The following is a 17068-nucleotide window of genomic DNA, read 5'->3' as shown; positions in this document are numbered from 1 at the left end:
TTACTCCCCTTTTGATCATTCTGTGTCTTTGGACTTGGCCTCATTTGTTTTTGAACACCTCCTTACTTTCTGGCTTCAGAAAATGTGCCAGGCTTATCCTGTAGTTTTCTTGGCCCAGACCTGGAGTCAAATATTGCTCCAAGGAGCTTTGGTTTCATTTCTTGGAGATTGATATGACACCATAGGTAGTTAACATCTTGAGTGAGAGACCCTGAGCAGAAAATCCCGTTGAGTCATGCTGGTCTCCTGATTCATAGAAACTACATGATAATAAATTTGATTTGTTTTAAAGCCTGTGAGTGGGGATAATTTGTCACAAAGCAAGAAAAAATTGATATACTCTTCTTTCTAAGACATTCAGTTTTGACCATGCCATTCCTCTGCTTTTATAGTCCTAATGACTTCTCATTGTCTTCATGATAAAACCCAGTTTAATTAAAGACTTTTAGGGCCATTCTGTGTCCTAATTACCTCCCTAGCCTCATTGCTGTGAATCGGATGCTGTCACTCCATTCCAGACAAACAGAAATACTTGGATGGCCCTGATGACGTCATGCTCTCCTGCTTCACTTCCTTGCCTTCACTTGATGTCTCAGTTTAAACTTTGGTTTGCTGGCAAGCCTTTTACTAGTGCCCCCAAATTGGATGAGGCCATTGTTATCCTGGCTCTCAGGAAATTTTGTTTTTCCTGGCTTCTAGCACTTAGCACAGTAATGTAATGGTTTGAGTACCTATCTTCCTAAGTACACAGCAGTCTCCTTGAGGGCAGTGTTTTTATCTTACTCACCATTATCCTTCCCAGGGTCTAGTCCAATGCTGACTGAGTGAATGAATAAATGGGAAAATGAACTGTGAAGTGCCCTAAGAATTAAGGAAATGCTAAATCATCATCCGTTTGTACCACTGCAGACAGACTTGATTTTGAATAGCAGGCAGCTCTACCATTCAGCAGGCAGCTGAATTACTTTGGTCAAAGTCACTTAATATCCTTAAGATTCATTTTTATACTTTGAGAAATAGGGCTACTAATAGTGTTTACTGTACGAGGTTGTTCTGAGGAAAAGTTAGGAAAGCGCATGTAGTTACACAGTGCTACATATATAGTTAAAAGCACAAGAAATGTTAACCATTGGTTTATTGCAATTTTTTATTAGTAATTTTCATTTCATGTGTGTCTACATGTGGGCCACAAGGGGCTCAATCTTTTTCATGTGCTCAGGAGGAAATTTTTTGTTTGTTTTCTCTTTCTTCTCAGCAGGAGAGAAACTTAATGTGAGTTGGAACGCTGCAAGCTGAACGTTAGCTGCTTTAAGTTTCAGTTTCATTTCTTTCCTTGAGTCTCTGAAGCCGTGGTTCCTTAGAATCTTTTGTCTCAAAACTGCGGCTGCTTGATAAATTTAGAACTGTTAATCCTCAATTTAAGCGTGATCCAACTCTTAGAAACAGGTAAGTGACTTCTTTCTTTCTATTGATGATAATTGTACATATTTATGGAGTACCTGTGATATTTTGATACATGCACACAATACGTAATGACCAAATTAGGGTAATTTGGATATTCATCACCTCAATCATTTATCATTTCGTTGTGTTACGAACATTCCAAATCTTATCTTCTATTTTGAAATATTCAATAAATTATTGTTAACTATAGTTACCCTACTGTGCTATGAATGCTAGAACTTCCTCCTTCTATCTAATGGTAATTTTGTAGCCATTAACCAACCTCTTTCACTCTCTCCTCCCCCCTAACCTTTCCAATCTCTAGTAACCACCATTTTACTCCCTACCTTCATGAGATCAACTTTTCTTTAGTTCCCACATATAAGTAAGAACATGACAGGTAAGTGATTTCTTGCTATCCAGTGTTTCCTAGCTATGTGTGAAGAAAATAGCCTGCTTTCATTTCTTTGGAACAGGGTTTCAGAATGGAATTGGCACTAATGGTCATATTTTTGTCTTTCATTTGTTCTTTTATTTTGATAGAAATTTCACACATGAATAACTATATAGAGTAAATGAACCCTAGTGTAATCCCCACACAGTTTTATTAGATTTTTTAAATGATTTGCTTTGTATATTGGAATAGATTTTTTTCTTAGAAACAAAAGCATTACAGATAGAGTTGAAGTGATCTGTGAATCTCTCCTATATTCTCTTCTCTTCCCTTCCTTCCCAGAGGGAAACACTATTCAGACTTTGGTATAGATTACTGTCATGCTTGTCTTTATGCTTTTACTGTATGTATATATGTATTAAACATCTAAAAGTGATCTCTAGTATTGCTTTGTGTTAACATTTTATGTAAATGATGTTATTCTAAGTATCTCATTCTCAACTTGCTTTTTTTCACTCAAGATTAATTATTTGAGTTTTATCCATGTTGATAAAAGTAGTTTTAGTTCAATGACTTCAACTGCTGTCAGGTATTTCACTATGTAAATTATACCAAAATTTGCGCATCCAATCTCCAATACTTTTCTCCAAAATGTACATGCCCATCAGGACAATGTTGATATTCTTGAATCTCCATATCCTGATCAACTAGTGGTATTGCTGGACTTCTGTTTTGATGTGAGATGACATCCCATTATTGTTTAACTTACAGCTCCATGTTACAAGAGTTGCTGAACATTTTTTTCACATGTTTTATTGCCCATTTGGGTTACCTCAGTTTGTGAATTTCCTGTTCATACACTTTGACTACTTTTCTATTAGGATGTTTGTGGTTTCTTTATTTCTTTTATAGGAATTCTACATATATATGCTGGATAGTATTTATAGAATATACATTATAAATAATTTGCCCTTGGGTATGCCTTGTTTTTAAATTGTATTTGTTGTATATTTTGTTATAAGAAAATTTTAAAATTTTAATGTAGTCAAATTTATCATTCTTTCCTTTATTCTTTGACTTTTTAGTGCCTTATTTTAGAAATTTATCCTAATACAAAGGTCATAAAAGATATTCTTCAATGTTTTCTTCTAAGAATTTTTACATTTAGTGTTTCATACAAACTGAAATTTATATTTAAGGAGATTTTTGGGCTATGAGAATGATATGATTTAATTTTTTAAAAATGTTTTCTATAGAGCTATCCACTTGCCCTCAAGGCTGAGTAATTAGTTATGCCAACTTTGTATTTGGTTTAAGTCCTTATTTGCTTCACTTCTGTTTTACTCATGCTTGTTTCTCTCAAATGGCACCCCACTATATAAAGGCTCTGCATGTGAACTTAGCCTTGAGCTTTGTTTCTTAGGGGGCCTAGGTTATGAAAGTTGGTCAATTACAGGGCTATTTACCTATCTTAGTGCAACTACAACATTCTCCTAATAACTATAATTTTATAAAACTCTCACCTTATTATTCTTCAATAGTATCTTGGCTTTTTTTATTCTTGTAATATGTGAATTTTAGGGCATGTGAATCATGTGAATTTTATTACATCTAATGGATAGAATGTTCTTGGGCATTTGATTGTACTCACACTGAGTTTAAAGATAAGGTTTGGAGGAAATGACATCATTTTCAAGAAGGCTCTTTTCATCTGATAATATAGTATAAATCTCCATTTATTGCAATCATCTTTTATGCTCTTTGTAAAATTCTCCATTTAATTATCTCTTCACATATCTATATGTGAAATTGTTCACATATCTATAAAAATGTACTTCTAAGTACATTTTTTTTTGTTTTCTGCTTTTGAGAATGAAGTTTTAAAAATTTGTAGTATATTTTCCAACTGGTGATTACTGGTATATAAGAACCTTGGATTCACTATCTTTGTGAGAATGTCATTACATACTTCTGCTCTCTTTCTTAAAAAAATATTATTGCTACAACAATTTCTAGATTGAAATGAGTTTTTCCCTCAACAATTTGCACTATTGCTCCATTGTGCTATAGAATTTATTGATGCTAACATTAATTTTGTTTACATTCTAATTGTTATTCTTTTGGAGGTCATTTTGAAGAATTTTTTTCTTGACCCTAGATGTTGTTATGCAGATGATACAGACAGTAATATATCTAGGTGTAGGTTTATTTTTAACTTAAATTTTTATTATTAATTTGCAATAATTGTATATATTTATTGGATACAATATGATGTCTTAATATATGCATACATTGTGGAATGATTATATGAAGCTAATTAGCTAACTCATCACCTCATATACTTAATTTTTATAAGAATATTTAAAATTTATTCTTTTAGTAATTTTGAAATATACATTATTATTTACTATAGTCTCCATGTCATATAATAGATATCAAAAACTTGTTCCACCTAATTAAAACTTTGTACCTTTTGGTCAACATCTTACTATTACCCTTTCCCTCCTCCACCTCTTGTAACTACCATTCTACTCTATACATCTATAAATTTAACTTTTTTTATATTGCACATGTAAGTGAGATCATTTGTCTTTCTGCACCTGAATTATTTCACTTAACATAATGTTCTCAGGTTCATCCACATTTTTACAAATAACAGAATTTTCTCCTTTTAATGGCTGAATGATATTCCATTGTGTATATACACCACATTTTCTTTATTTGTCTATTGATGGACACTTAGGTTGATACCATATTTGGCTACTGTGAATAATGACACAATGAATATGGGAGTGCAGATATCTCTTTAACATACTGATTTCAATTCTTTTGGATATTTACTGCTATAGTCTGTGTTACTATAAAGGAATATCTGAGGCTGGGTAATTTATAAAGAAAAGAGGATTATTGGACTCACAGTTCTGCAAATTGTACAAGAAGCATGGTGACAGCATCTGCTTCTGGTGAGGGCTTTCAGGCTGCTCCTACTCCTGAAGGTAGGCACAGGAGAGCTGCTATGTGCAGAGATCACACGGTGAGAGAAAGCAACAAGAAGTGAGAGAAAGAGGGGGACTTCCAAATTATCTTAACAACCAGATTTCACAGGAAGGAATAGAGTAAGAACTCACTCATTACCATGAGGTTGGGACCAAGCTATTTATGAAGGATCCACCCCCAGGAGCAAAGCACTTCCCACTAGGCCCTACCTCCAACAATGGGGATCAGATTTCAACATGAGGTTTGGAGGGTCAAATATCCAAACTGTGGTATATGCTCAGAAATGGAATTGGTGGATTATATAGCAATTCTATTTTTTGTTTTTTGAAGAACGTCCATGCTGTTCTCCACTGTGGCTATATTAATTTACATTTCCACCAATAGTGGAAAAAAACCTTCCCTTTTATCCACATTCTCTTTAAGACTTATCTTTCACCTTTTTGATTATAGACATTCTAACAGGTGTGAGGTGATATTCCATTGCAATTTTAATTTGCATTTTTTTATGATTTATGCTTAGCACTTTTTCATAAACCTGTTGGTCATTCGTATGTCTTCTTTTGAGAAATGTTTGTTAAGATGCCTAGCCCATTTTGTAATTGGATTATTTAGGTTTTTTTTTTTTTCCTATTGAGTTGTGTGAATTTCTTTTATATTTTAAATATTAACCCCTTATTAGATGTATGGTGCTATGATTTTAATGTTTGTGTCCTATCCAAAATCTCCAATGTGATAATACTAAGAAGTGAGGCCTTTACCAAGTAATTAAGTCATGAGGGTGGAGCCCTTATGGATGGAATTACGGTTCTTATAAAAAGGCTTGGGGTTGAATAGGGAGTTAACTGTTAACTTCTTTCATATTTCAATTTCTTTCTTTCTGAGTGATTTTCTCCATAAATTCCTCAGTTCTATCTTCTAATTCGTTGGTCGACAAAGTATGGCCTGCTGTGTTCCAGCCACCTATTTTTGTAAAGAGAGTTTTATTGGATCACAGTCATACTTATTTGTTTACATATTGTCTCTGACTGCTTTTGCATTACAATGGCAAAGTTGAATAGCTGTGGCAGAAACCATATGGCCCACAAGGCTAAAATATTTAATATCTGGTTCATTAAGAAAAAGTTTGCTCACTTCTATTCTAATTTATTATTTTTTCTTTATTTTTATCCATTCTGAAATTTATTTTGTCAAATGATTTAAAAATTTAATGATATTTTTATTTCTAAATTATATGTTTCATATCTACTTATTATTGTGCCATCTCTTTATGGTTTTGCCTTACAATCCAAATAATGTGTTTTAATTGAGTCAGACAAGAAAAGAACACACCGAAACTAGAAGTAGAATCTCTGCTATGCTATAAGCTACTAAGTTATACTCACTTCTCAACCTATAATTGTTTTTCCATTAGATACAAAACAATGGAAGTGACAACAAGATTGACATGGAATGATGAAAAGAGACTGCAAAAGCAACTTGGAAATGTTTCACTGAGTCTTCTTTATAAGTCTAGTGTTCATGGATTTGGACTTAGAGATATGGTTCAGCGATGCAGTCATCAGGGATCCACTGTAACAATGATTTACCTTAAAACCAATATTATTGGGGTCTTTATGCTTGGGAATTATCCTACATTAAGTAAATATTTTGAAGAACCACATTATTCCTTTTGTTTTCTATTTAGAAGTAAAGATAACATAACTGGAACGGACACTTTTCTTTTAAATATGGCACCAGAAATTGCTGATAATCAACTGATGTATCGTTTATCTGATGAGACGATTTTCTCTCTGTGTCCAAACAATAAAACACTTTATCTACTTAGAAGTGTAAAAAAGAAATTAGGACTATTTGAAGGAAGGACTATGGATCCCTTTATATATGGCGAATGTGAGGTTTTTCGAGTTGAAGGTATGTCTAATTAGATAATCCCATATTCTACATTCTGGTTCTGGTCTTTGTGTTTGGTAGGTAATAATTAATTTATAAGAACAAGGAAAAGTGAGAGAAACAGATTTCATGCCAGTTGATAGACTTTGATAAAATCCAAAATGAAACCTGGGGGACATAAAGTTTATAAGGTTATTACCCAGAAAGTATAGGCTGCTTTGAGCAAAGTGAGTTGAGAGTGTATTTATAGAGATGGAGAATGAGATGGAGTTTGAGGAAGAGGGGAGAAGGGGAGATAGCTATCTTATCATCAGAGCCAGTCTTTTCTGACATATGACTCAAAGATCAGTTTTAGGACCTCTAGGCATAGTTGTGTGAGAGTTTCCAAAGGGAATTAATGTGCTGAGAGGATAATATTCCCTCCTCCTTCTCTCATTATGCTGCCAGCCCTAACTCCTAATGAACAGTGCAGTCCTGTGTTATTCAAGCAGACTCAATGTCCTATTTAAAAAGTAGATGACCACATTTAACCAGACAATTTTAAAAACTTATTATGCTGTGTTTATTTCTTATAGGAGTTAAAGGTGGTCTAAGCTCCATAAAGAGAATAATGAACGTCACACAGTAAGTTAGATTCTTGGACTATCCATTATTCATTTCAGTTAGAACAATTGTATAAAGGGTGATGACCATGAAATAGTAAAGAGAAATATCATATCACTTGGAATGAGAAAAAATGAGTTACAATGTTGACATTAAATGTTCAAGGTGGTCGAGAACAACAATGACAAAACCACTACCAAACTGTGAAACTTTTAAAATCCACCTGATGACAATTGACCAATTTGACTCCATGTTTCCCTTTGAACCTTTAGATTCAGAGTTTTTGAGGTAGAGTCTGGAAACCATTTTAGATAATTTCTCTCAATCCTTTCCTTGAGAATACATTTTTTGAAAATTCTCAGTAAATGGCAAAAACAAACCCTCTTTTTCTGATTTATAGATAGATAGCTACATTGTATATATTTTATTTTGATTTCTGCTTAATATATTTTTAGTGAAAATAATTCATCTTCAGTGTTACTGATATTTATAATTAGATTTATGTCATCTAAGGCTAATAGTTTAACAATGTTTTGGTTGCTGGTTAATGTTTAACTTTAGTCAGATATAAATACATGCATTTTCTTCAAGCACAAAATGTATAACTTTAGACATTTCAAATCATATTCTATAAGATGCTACTGTCAAAATAATAAGTTATTAAAATATACCCTCAAAAGGGAAGTAAAAGAAATTCCAGGTGAATTGTGCTGTTCTATCTGAAAGCTTGGCTGTTCTATTAAACTACTGCATTTTAACAGGCACAGAGATAGACTCCTAGAAGAACTCAGAGCCTACAAACCCTATGCGGACTTGGTTTCAAAAGTTCATATTCTCTTGCTGGGTCCAGTTGGGTCTGGAAAGTCCAGTTTTTTCAATTCAGTCAAGTCTGTTTTCCATGGCCGCATGACTCGCCAAGCACTAGTGGGGTCTGATATCACCAGCATTACTGAACAGGTAAGTTATTTTAGGATTCCCTAAGAATTTTATCTTATAGATCACAATCATTGCATTTGTTCATTTCTTTGCTTTTTTTTGTCTCAGAACATAAATCTCCTGATCTGCAAACTTAAATCCTAAATCAAATGCAAAACGGAAGTAAAAGTTGAGTCAGAATTGCCTCCATTGAGTTATATTACACAGAGAAGCTTTCAATTTTAAAAACTCTGTGGAAATCCTTGTCCATTATATTTGATGTTCATTTTTACTCATGTACCACATAAACATAAATCTCCTGGATCAATAAAGAAATTAAAAGGAAAATATAAAAAAATTCCTGAGCCAAACAAAAATTGAAATACTACATACCAATACCTATGGGATATAGCAAAAGCAGTTCTGAGAGGGGAGTTTATAGCAATAAATGCCTACATCAAAAAAGAAAGATCTCAAATAAACAACCTAAAATTGTACCTCAAGGAACTAGAAAAACTAAGCTCAAAGTTAGTGGAAGGAAGGAAATTGTAAAGATCAGAGAAGAAATAAATGAAATAAAGACCAAAAAAGAAAACCATAGAAAAGAATAGCAAAACTAAGAGTTGGTTTACTAAAAAGATAAGCAAAATTGACAAACTTTTAGCTAGACTAAGAAAAAAAAGAGAGAAGACGCAAATAAATTAAAATCAGACATGAAAAAAAAAAGACATTACATCTGATACAACAGAAACACAGAAATGGATGTTAAGAGACCATTATAAACAATAATATGCCAACAAATTGTATAACCTAGAAGAAATGGATAAATTATTTGATACACACAATCTAGCAAGATAGAATTATGAAGAATGGTGGTCCAGGGGTTAGGATTGGGGAGTAGGGTTGGGATATAGTGGTCACAGTATACAAGGTTTTATTTAGATAGGAGAAATAAGTTCAGGAGGTCTGTTGCACAACATGATGACTATAGTTAACAATATATTGTATTTTTGGAAAATTCTAAGTGGATATAAAATGTCTTCCCCACAATAATGATAAATATATGAGCTGATGCATAAGTCAATTAGCTAGTTTCAGTTACCTCACAATGTATATATACATGTACATGATGAATACACATAATTTTATGTTTTAATTTTAAAAAACAAGCATTTAATTTTTTTCAGTTTTAATTTCTAATTGTTAAATATCTATAGATATAACCCCCATAAATAACACATCTTTGGAGTCCTCATAATTTTAAGAGTCTAAAGGCTTCCTAAGACCAAAATGTTTGAGGATGATACTGTTAAAACATTAACCAGTCTCTATTCTTCTTATTGTCATTTCTTGAATGCTGGCTGAAGAATGAACTTTTACACTTGATATACTTTTTTTTTTTTTTTTTAACAGTATAGGACATATTCTGTTAAAGATGGAATAGGTGGAAAATCTCTGCCATTTATGTTGTGTGACTCCATGGGGCTGGATGAGACAGAGAAAATAGGACTGTGTATGGATGACATTCCTCACATCTTAAAAGGCTGTATGCCAGACAGATATCAGGTAAGATTTCCTCAATATCCAGAACATTTCAAATCATTTTCATTGGGACTTTTCATTGAATTTTTACCTCATAAGGTGATTTCACCTGCGATAATTTAGTTTCAATATCAACCAACACTACTGTACTTTAAATGAACAAGTATTCATGTAAGAAAAACAGAATGTTCTTTTCTATAACACTGAGAAATAAAACCAAAAGGTATGATTCTACTCATCCAGTTTCCAGTAAAAGGCCAGAGGGATAAGGTGTTTATATCCCTCTTTATAATGGTGTAAACTTATAGGAAAGTAGAGGTTTAATCTCTTGCACTTTTTGATTAACATAGGCAAAATATTGGGACAAGTAACTACTTTCTGTTGAAGTGTGATATTATACTGTAAGTGCTTAGGCTTCACTACTAAATACCTAGATCCAAAGGTTGGCTCTGCCACTAATTAAATGTATATCCATAAGTAATTTACATACTTGTCGCTCTAAGTCTTATTTTTTTCAAGTGAGAAATGTAGGTATTAATAGTGTCCATCTCATAGAGTGGCCAAAGAGATTAAATGAGATGATGCACTCTAAGTTCTCAAAAAGCTAAAAACCATAATTATTACCTTTCTTTTTGGTATTGAGTATAATAGAATCAGCCTCAATTTCTAAACAGTAACCTCTTTTCCCTCCCAATTGTGCTTGATTGGAAACCTTATCTATGTACTAATTTATTCATTCAAAAACTATTTATTAAAAACCTAATTTGTGCCAGGCACTAAACTAGTTATCAAAAACACATAGTTGAATAAAAACACAGTCTTTATCCTCAAGGGTCTCACAATATAGTCAGGGAAAAGGAGACATAAAGATACAGGGAGGAAGAAGAGAGTAGAGAAATGGGAGCACTCAGGAGTATACTAACACCCTAATTTTTCACAGCAGAGGGACAGTTAATTCAGTCCAACACTGAAAGATGTAGTTAAAAAATTACACTTTCCCAAACTATTGCTATGTTTTGTAATCTATTTTCTTAATCTTGGGGAGATTACTGTCTCATGGTAAGTAGATATTAACTTGAAAGCTGGCATTTCTTTCTTTTCACTTATGTTTAATTTTCTTCTGTAAAATTAAAATAAATTATAGTATCTTAGTTTAAATGGCATTTTCAACGTATTTTTCTCTCTTCTTTCTCTATCCATTAGTCCATTTAAGCATGCAAGTGCTTCAAGAGGAGTCTTGAATGGTAATGTTAGCGGTATTTACTTATGGAGACTAGGATTTGAAGTTAGCTTTCTTTAAGAAAAATTTGTACTTTCCTGCAATATTGACAGTGAATAATTTTCAGTTTTACCAAGCAATGAAGTTTTTTTTTCTATGCAAAAGATATAATAGCATTTTGCTTACAGTGGAAAGGAAGTTTAAAGAGGATACCTGGGGAAGGAGTAGCTGAGGGGCATGAGGAAAAGTTTCAGGTTGGAGGTTAGAAGTGATGGTATTTTTTTATTTCAGAATATAATATTACAGGGGTACAAATGTTTTGGGTTACATGGATCACTTTTGTAATGCTTGAGTCAGGGCTAAAAGTGTGCCCATCACCCAGGTAGTATTCACTGCACCCCTTAGGTAGGTTTTCACCCATCCCCTTTACCCCCTTCTCTGCTGCTTGATTTCCATTGAGTTTTACTTCCCTTTGTGCACATGTGTGCTAATCAGTTAGTTACAGTTTAATAGCTAGTACATGTGTTTGCTTTAGATACTTCACTTAGGATAACGGTCTCAAGTTCCATCCAAGTTGTTGCACAAGGCATTAATTCATCCTTTTTTGTGGCTGAGTAGTATTCCATGGTATACATATACCACATTTTGTTAATCCACTTATGAATTGATAGGCACTTGCATTGATTCCACATCTTTGCAATTGTGAATTGTGCTGCAATAAATATTCAAGTTCAGGTGTATTTTTGATAAAATTACTTCTTTTCCTCTGGGTAAATACCCAGTAGTGGGATTGCTGGATCAAATGGTAGGTCTACCTTTAGTTCTTTGAGGAATCTCGTACTGTTTTCTGTAGAGGTTGTGCTAATTTGCAGTCTCATCAGCAGTGTATAAGCATGCCTTTCTTTCTGCATCCACACCAGTATCTATTGTTTTTGGACTTTTTAATAAAAGCCATTCCAACTGGGGTAAGGTGATATCTCATTGTGGTTTTAATTTGCATTTCCCTGATGATTAGTGACATTGAGCATTTTCCCATATATTTATTGGCCATTTGTCTATCTTCTTTGGAAAATTTTCTGTTTATGTTCATTGTCCACTTTTTAATGTTTTTGTTTTTTTCTTGCTAATTTGTTTGAGTTCTTTGTAGATTCTGGTTATCAGTCCTTTATTGGATATATAACTTTTGAATAATTTCTCCCATTCTGTAGGTTGTCTATTTGCTCTTTTGATTATTTCCTTAGCTGTGCAGAAGCTTTTTAATTTATTCAAGTCTCATTTACTTATTTTTTGTTGTTGTTGTAATTGCCTTTGGGGTCTTTTTCATAAATTCTTTGCCTAGGCTGACACCTAGAAGAGTTTTTCCTAAGTTTTCTTCTAGAATTCTTGGGTTTCATGCCTTACATTTAAGTCTTTTATCCATCTTGAATTAATTTTTGTCAATGGTAACAAGTGGCTATTCAATTTTCCCAGTACCATTTATGGACTAGGACTTCTTTCCCTCAGTGTATATTTTTGTCTGCTTTATGAAAGATCAGTTGGCTGTGTGTAGATGGTTTTATGTCTGGGTTCTCTGTTCTGTTCCATTTGTCTATGTCTCTATTTTTGTGCCAATACCATGCTGTTTTGGTTACTGTAGCCTTGTAGTATAGTTGGAAGTCTGGTAATGTGATCTCTCCAGATTTCTTCTTTTTTGCTTAATATTGTTTTTCCCAAATAGCCATTGATTTGAAACATGAATTAATTGCATCTTAAAGAATTTAGCAGAGGCTCTGTAAATTCTGAATGTTACCTTATGTTTCCATAACAGTTTAATCCCCATAAACCAATTACACCTCAGCATTCCGCCTTCATTACCTCTCCATCACTGAAGGACAGAATTCACTGTGTGGCTTATGTCTTAGACATCAACTCTATTAACAGTCTCTCCTCTAAAATGGTGGCCAAGTTCAAACAAGTTCACAAAGAAGTATTAAACTGTGGTGAGTCTAACTGTACTTATCAAATATTTTTATTTTTAAATAATTATAGATTTACAGGAAGTTGCAAAGAGAGTATAGAAAGATTTCATATACCCTTCACACAATTTCCTGAGCCCTCAGTTGGTGGTAATAGCAAGGAGAGATCATGTACAAGCTTGATGGAAGAAAGGCCCTAAATACGAATTTAATATTATATATGTCAATTGAGAACTGACCTCCACCAGAGACCAGGTGTTAAGTGGCCAACTTTGCTAGTTATTCTTCTGGGATGTGAATGAAGAGAGGATAGTAAAGCCAATCATTTAGTAATGGGAATCAGAAACACAAGATTTCTGTGAGGAAGAAATACTAAAAGCTCTGGTAAAAGAGTCTCAGGGGATTCCTTGACTGGCATTTGAAATTCTCAATTTTATAATATTTTTCTCTTAGAAACAGTTGTTAGCATAGCAGGATTTTGATTCGTTTACAAGCCAAGTGTGATTTACTAACCCGATCTCTGTGGTTTGAGGGAGAAGGTGGCAGATCCTTAGTAGAACTATGAAATTAGTAGTTTGCTTTTGTAAATGCTCATACACACCCTCCCCACCTTCTCTCTTTCTTTTTAGTCCCCGAAGTCCAGCAACTACTTTTCCCCTTCACCACTTAAAATACACTATTTAAGTGGGATAGATTATTGCAATTTAGTACGAATTTAGTTGCATTTAAAAGTGATCTTTTACTTTGGAAGTAAAAGATCACTTTTCCATTACAAAAGCTTCAGACTCCATATCAAGATTTATTGGGGATATTTCATTCTCCAACTCTTAAAGTCACCGTATAAAGTTGCTTTCACACCTATTTAATAACTTGTTGACATATTGCTATTTATGAAATAAAATAACTGATTTATCTGTTACAGGTATAGCACATGTAGCCTTGCTTACTAAAGTAAAAAATTACAATGAAGTTCTTCAAGGCAACTTTTTAAACATGAATAGATCTATGACTTCTCAAAGCCAGGTAAAGAATGCTGTTTTTAACTAGATGTTATTGTAATAGAATCACAATCATACGTGTGTGTGTGTGTGTGTGTGTGTGTGTGCGATCACATGACATCTTCGCAGGTAAATGAAGATAATGATCAATTGCAGTTAGTTCAAGTTTATATTCCACTTTAAAACTGTAATTATCTGAATTATATATTATGCTCTGGAGAGAATTTATCAAGTCATTGCTTTTTTTTGGTTTATTTCTTGAGTTGTATTTAAAATTGGTCAAATTTCAAATATAAGACTTATGCTTCCTAATATATTTTCCATAGGTAATGAAAGTCAGCAAAATGCTAGACATTCCTATTCGTAATATCCTGATGGTTGAAAATTATGCTTCAGAGTTTGAGCTGGACCCTGTAAAGGACGTTCTGATTCTTTCTGCACTGAAGCAGATACTGCGGGCTGCAGATGACATCTTAGAGGATTTGCCACTTGCAGAAACTGGTAAACTGGTCCCTTTCTGCCCCTCATAAAGCATTGGTGCCTTTTGAAAAACCTAAAGCTATACCTCATTTAGATGGCTGGGGCCCATCTGCCTGCCCTGGTTCTAACAGCCACATTAGGGTAGGTGTTTCATTTCCATGCTTGTTTGTTTTGTTTTCTAGTTAGCCTGTGACATCGGTTACCTTGATTCTGACGCTTGGCTCGATCCTGTATTGGAGTGCCCCGACTACAGTGCATCTCTGTTGACAGCCTCCTTCAGACTCTGCTTTTGTTCATGTTTTGCCTTCTGTCCTTGTATCAGTCATACCTCAAGTCCAAAAAGGCCAAGCCTGAGAAGTAGTGGGCTAAAATAGGCCCTACCACAAACCACCCTGCATATTTCTGTAGAAATTCTGTACAATTTCTAGATGTTACCATTTCTAATTTAGTTTCTGTGATACCTTTCTAAACCTCTCCAGGCAAAATTAGCTGTTCCTTTACTTATTCCTGTATAGCACTTTATATAAAGCTATGTGAGTACTAATCATACTGAATAATAATTATAAAATGATTATATAGATATATGCTTTCCTAAATAGACTGTGAGTTCTTTGAGAAACAAGGTTTGGATTTTACTTGTCTTTGTTTCCACAGAACTTAGCACAGTGCCTGGTAATGAGCAAGCACACCTGCCTTTACTCTTCCCTCTCACCCTCCCCAGGGTGATGATGTTTACTTTAACATTTTCTCCATATAGAAGGGAAGATTGAGAGAGAATGAAATGCTGAAGAGAGAAAATAGCAATGAAGAAGATGAAATGCTTTGCTTATCTCTGAATAAAAATATGAATACTCTTAATAATTGATTTAAATTAATTAAAATGAGCCAATATTTTTAACAACTTACATTTTATTTCTGTGGAAAAAAATAAATTTTCTTCTTCTGATAAACCCATGCTTGATTTTTATTAACTGAATTCCATGCCATCCTAGCCATGTCTCCAAAGCAGAGTGACCAAATCAGGTTACTGGTGGAAGTCAGTAAGAGGGCTCTTATATAAGTGCCCCAAATGATTCTGAAGTCCTCTTGGTAGCTGTCTAAGCTAGGAGTATTAATAAAAAAAATTCCAAAAGATCATTTTCAGGGATTTTTTCTTAAAGACTTCCTAACTCTCTTCTATGAATTTCTTAATCATTTTCAAAAGGATATGGCTTGGTTCAATAGTTATCTACATTCCAACAGTCTAATTTACTTTTGATCAGAATTATTCTCTTTTGGGTAGTCACAGGTTTTAAGAGGGCAAGAGCTGCTTAGCGCAAGTTACAGGATATTTCCTAAAGCAAAGCTGCAGATGAATCTGTGCTCAAGTGAATGTTCAGGAGCCATGATTCAATGGGAAAAATGGAGTCTTCAAAAAAGATCTAGAAATAGACTGGTCAAGGAAATTGAGGAGTAGAGCCAGAAGATATTGGGAACAAAAGTAGAGTGGCAACCAGAACAGTTATGATATAGATATAGAAGTAATAGGTACAAACATTAGGGCATGTTTTTCTCTGTGTAATCCAGGGGAGAAAACAGGCCATGGCCATTGTTGATTGGGAGAGACTGGAGGTGGCTGAAGGTTCATCTTTGTCCTCAGCAACTACAGGGGCATAACTCATCCATCCCTATGGTGGAGCCAGAAAAACATCTGGGTAGAAAATGGGACTTTTTAATTTTGTTTAAAGGGGTGCATAGAGTACCCTTATCAAGCTTGGATTTCTATTTTGTTTTGTTGATCTGTGTGCTTGTTCTTTTTCCAATACCACAATCTTAATTACTATAGCCTTAGAGTAAAATTAAAACTGAGAAAAGAAAAAAAAAGATGGAGATCCTGAAAGGAAAAGGAGGAGTAATGGAGATATCAGGAGAGATACACAATGAGGGACTGTCTATATGAACCAACATCCTTTAGGAGCATAAATGTTGAAGCTAAGATCTCCTTTTTGTGCTAAGAAGGCCATTGTTAGCAAAATGATGTCACAACTCCTCATCCTTGGGCTCTATATTGCTTTGGGAACACTTAAACATCTAATAGAGTTAAATGTATATTTGAAATTTAGGTTGGGAAATATTGGTGAGACAATCTCAAAAAGGGAGAAATTTATCTTTCATCTGGGAGGGGTCTTTCCACTTTGTGGATTTCCATGATCTTTCTCTACCACCCTGAGGGGTGGTGGGACTTATCCCACCACTTATTTTAGAGGTCATCCAGGATTTTTGCTCTTTACATAATTTACCATTGAGCAAGGTGCATAGCTCAGCCAAAGTTGCTAAATTCTTTCTTAGCAAAATAGTGCTAAGGGACATAGCGGATGAAACACAAGTATAATGGGAGGTAGAATATCATCCTAAAGTAAGAGGGATGTTGTGGAGAAAGTTTAAGCCTCAGTGCTAGAGCCTTTGCCATGTAGGTGGGTAGGTTAGGTGGTTGCATTAGAAAGTGACTGTTTCTGAGGGAAATTTGTAGCTTTGTGCAAACTCACTGTCATGAGTGGTACAAGGTAAGAGATAACCAGGTCCACACACGTTTGTCTTTCCATAATGCCAGACTTTTATTGATGGTATTTCGATCATAAAAGCCATGAGCTAT

The 17068-nt window shown here is 34.1% G+C and overlaps 1 protein-coding gene across 3 annotated transcripts; it reads left to right on the top strand.

The window, feature by feature from the left end:
* Window positions 1-1309: 1309 nt before the first annotated feature.
* IFI44L (interferon induced protein 44 like) lies at window positions 1310-15346 on the top strand. Of its 3 annotated transcripts, XM_045547687.1 has the most exons (9): window positions 1312-1446; window positions 6246-6745; window positions 7300-7348; window positions 8089-8284; window positions 9656-9808; window positions 12811-12982; window positions 13881-13981; window positions 14283-14457; window positions 14619-15346. In XM_045547687.1, the coding sequence occupies exons 2-9, from the start codon at window positions 6256-6258 to the stop codon at window positions 14627-14629; spliced, it is 1347 nt and encodes a 448-aa protein (XP_045403643.1). In that variant the 5' UTR covers window positions 1312-1446; window positions 6246-6255; the 3' UTR covers window positions 14630-15346. The 3 variants fall into 3 exon arrangements, with proteins under 3 accessions (XP_045403641.1, XP_045403643.1, XP_045403644.1); XM_045547685.1 differs by having other exon boundaries at window positions 1310-1446; window positions 14283-14712; XM_045547688.1 differs by lacking the exon at window positions 1312-1446 and having other exon boundaries at window positions 6269-6405; window positions 6519-6745; window positions 14283-14712.
* Window positions 15347-17068: the final 1722 nt, after the last annotated feature.

Source organism: Lemur catta, chromosome 3 (genome assembly GCF_020740605.2).
Source record: "Lemur catta isolate mLemCat1 chromosome 3, mLemCat1.pri, whole genome shotgun sequence".
Lineage (NCBI taxonomy): Eukaryota > Metazoa > Chordata > Mammalia > Primates > Lemuridae > Lemur > Lemur catta.
Note: the sequence above shows the minus strand (reverse complement) of the source record. Positions and strands in the feature narration are given on the sequence as shown.

Bases quoted from the DNA above. Each gene is read 5' to 3' on its own strand.
- IFI44L (XM_045547685.1), top strand. From the start codon at position 6,256: ATGGAAGTGACAACAAGATTGACATGGAATGATGAAAAGAGACTGCAA. The intron at 8,285-9,655 runs GTAAGTTATTTT...TTTTTTTAACAG, and splicing joins TCACCAGCATTACTGAACAG to TATAGGACATATTCTGTTAA. The intron at 12,983-13,880 runs GTGAGTCTAACT...TATCTGTTACAG, and splicing joins CAAAGAAGTATTAAACTGTG to GTATAGCACATGTAGCCTTG.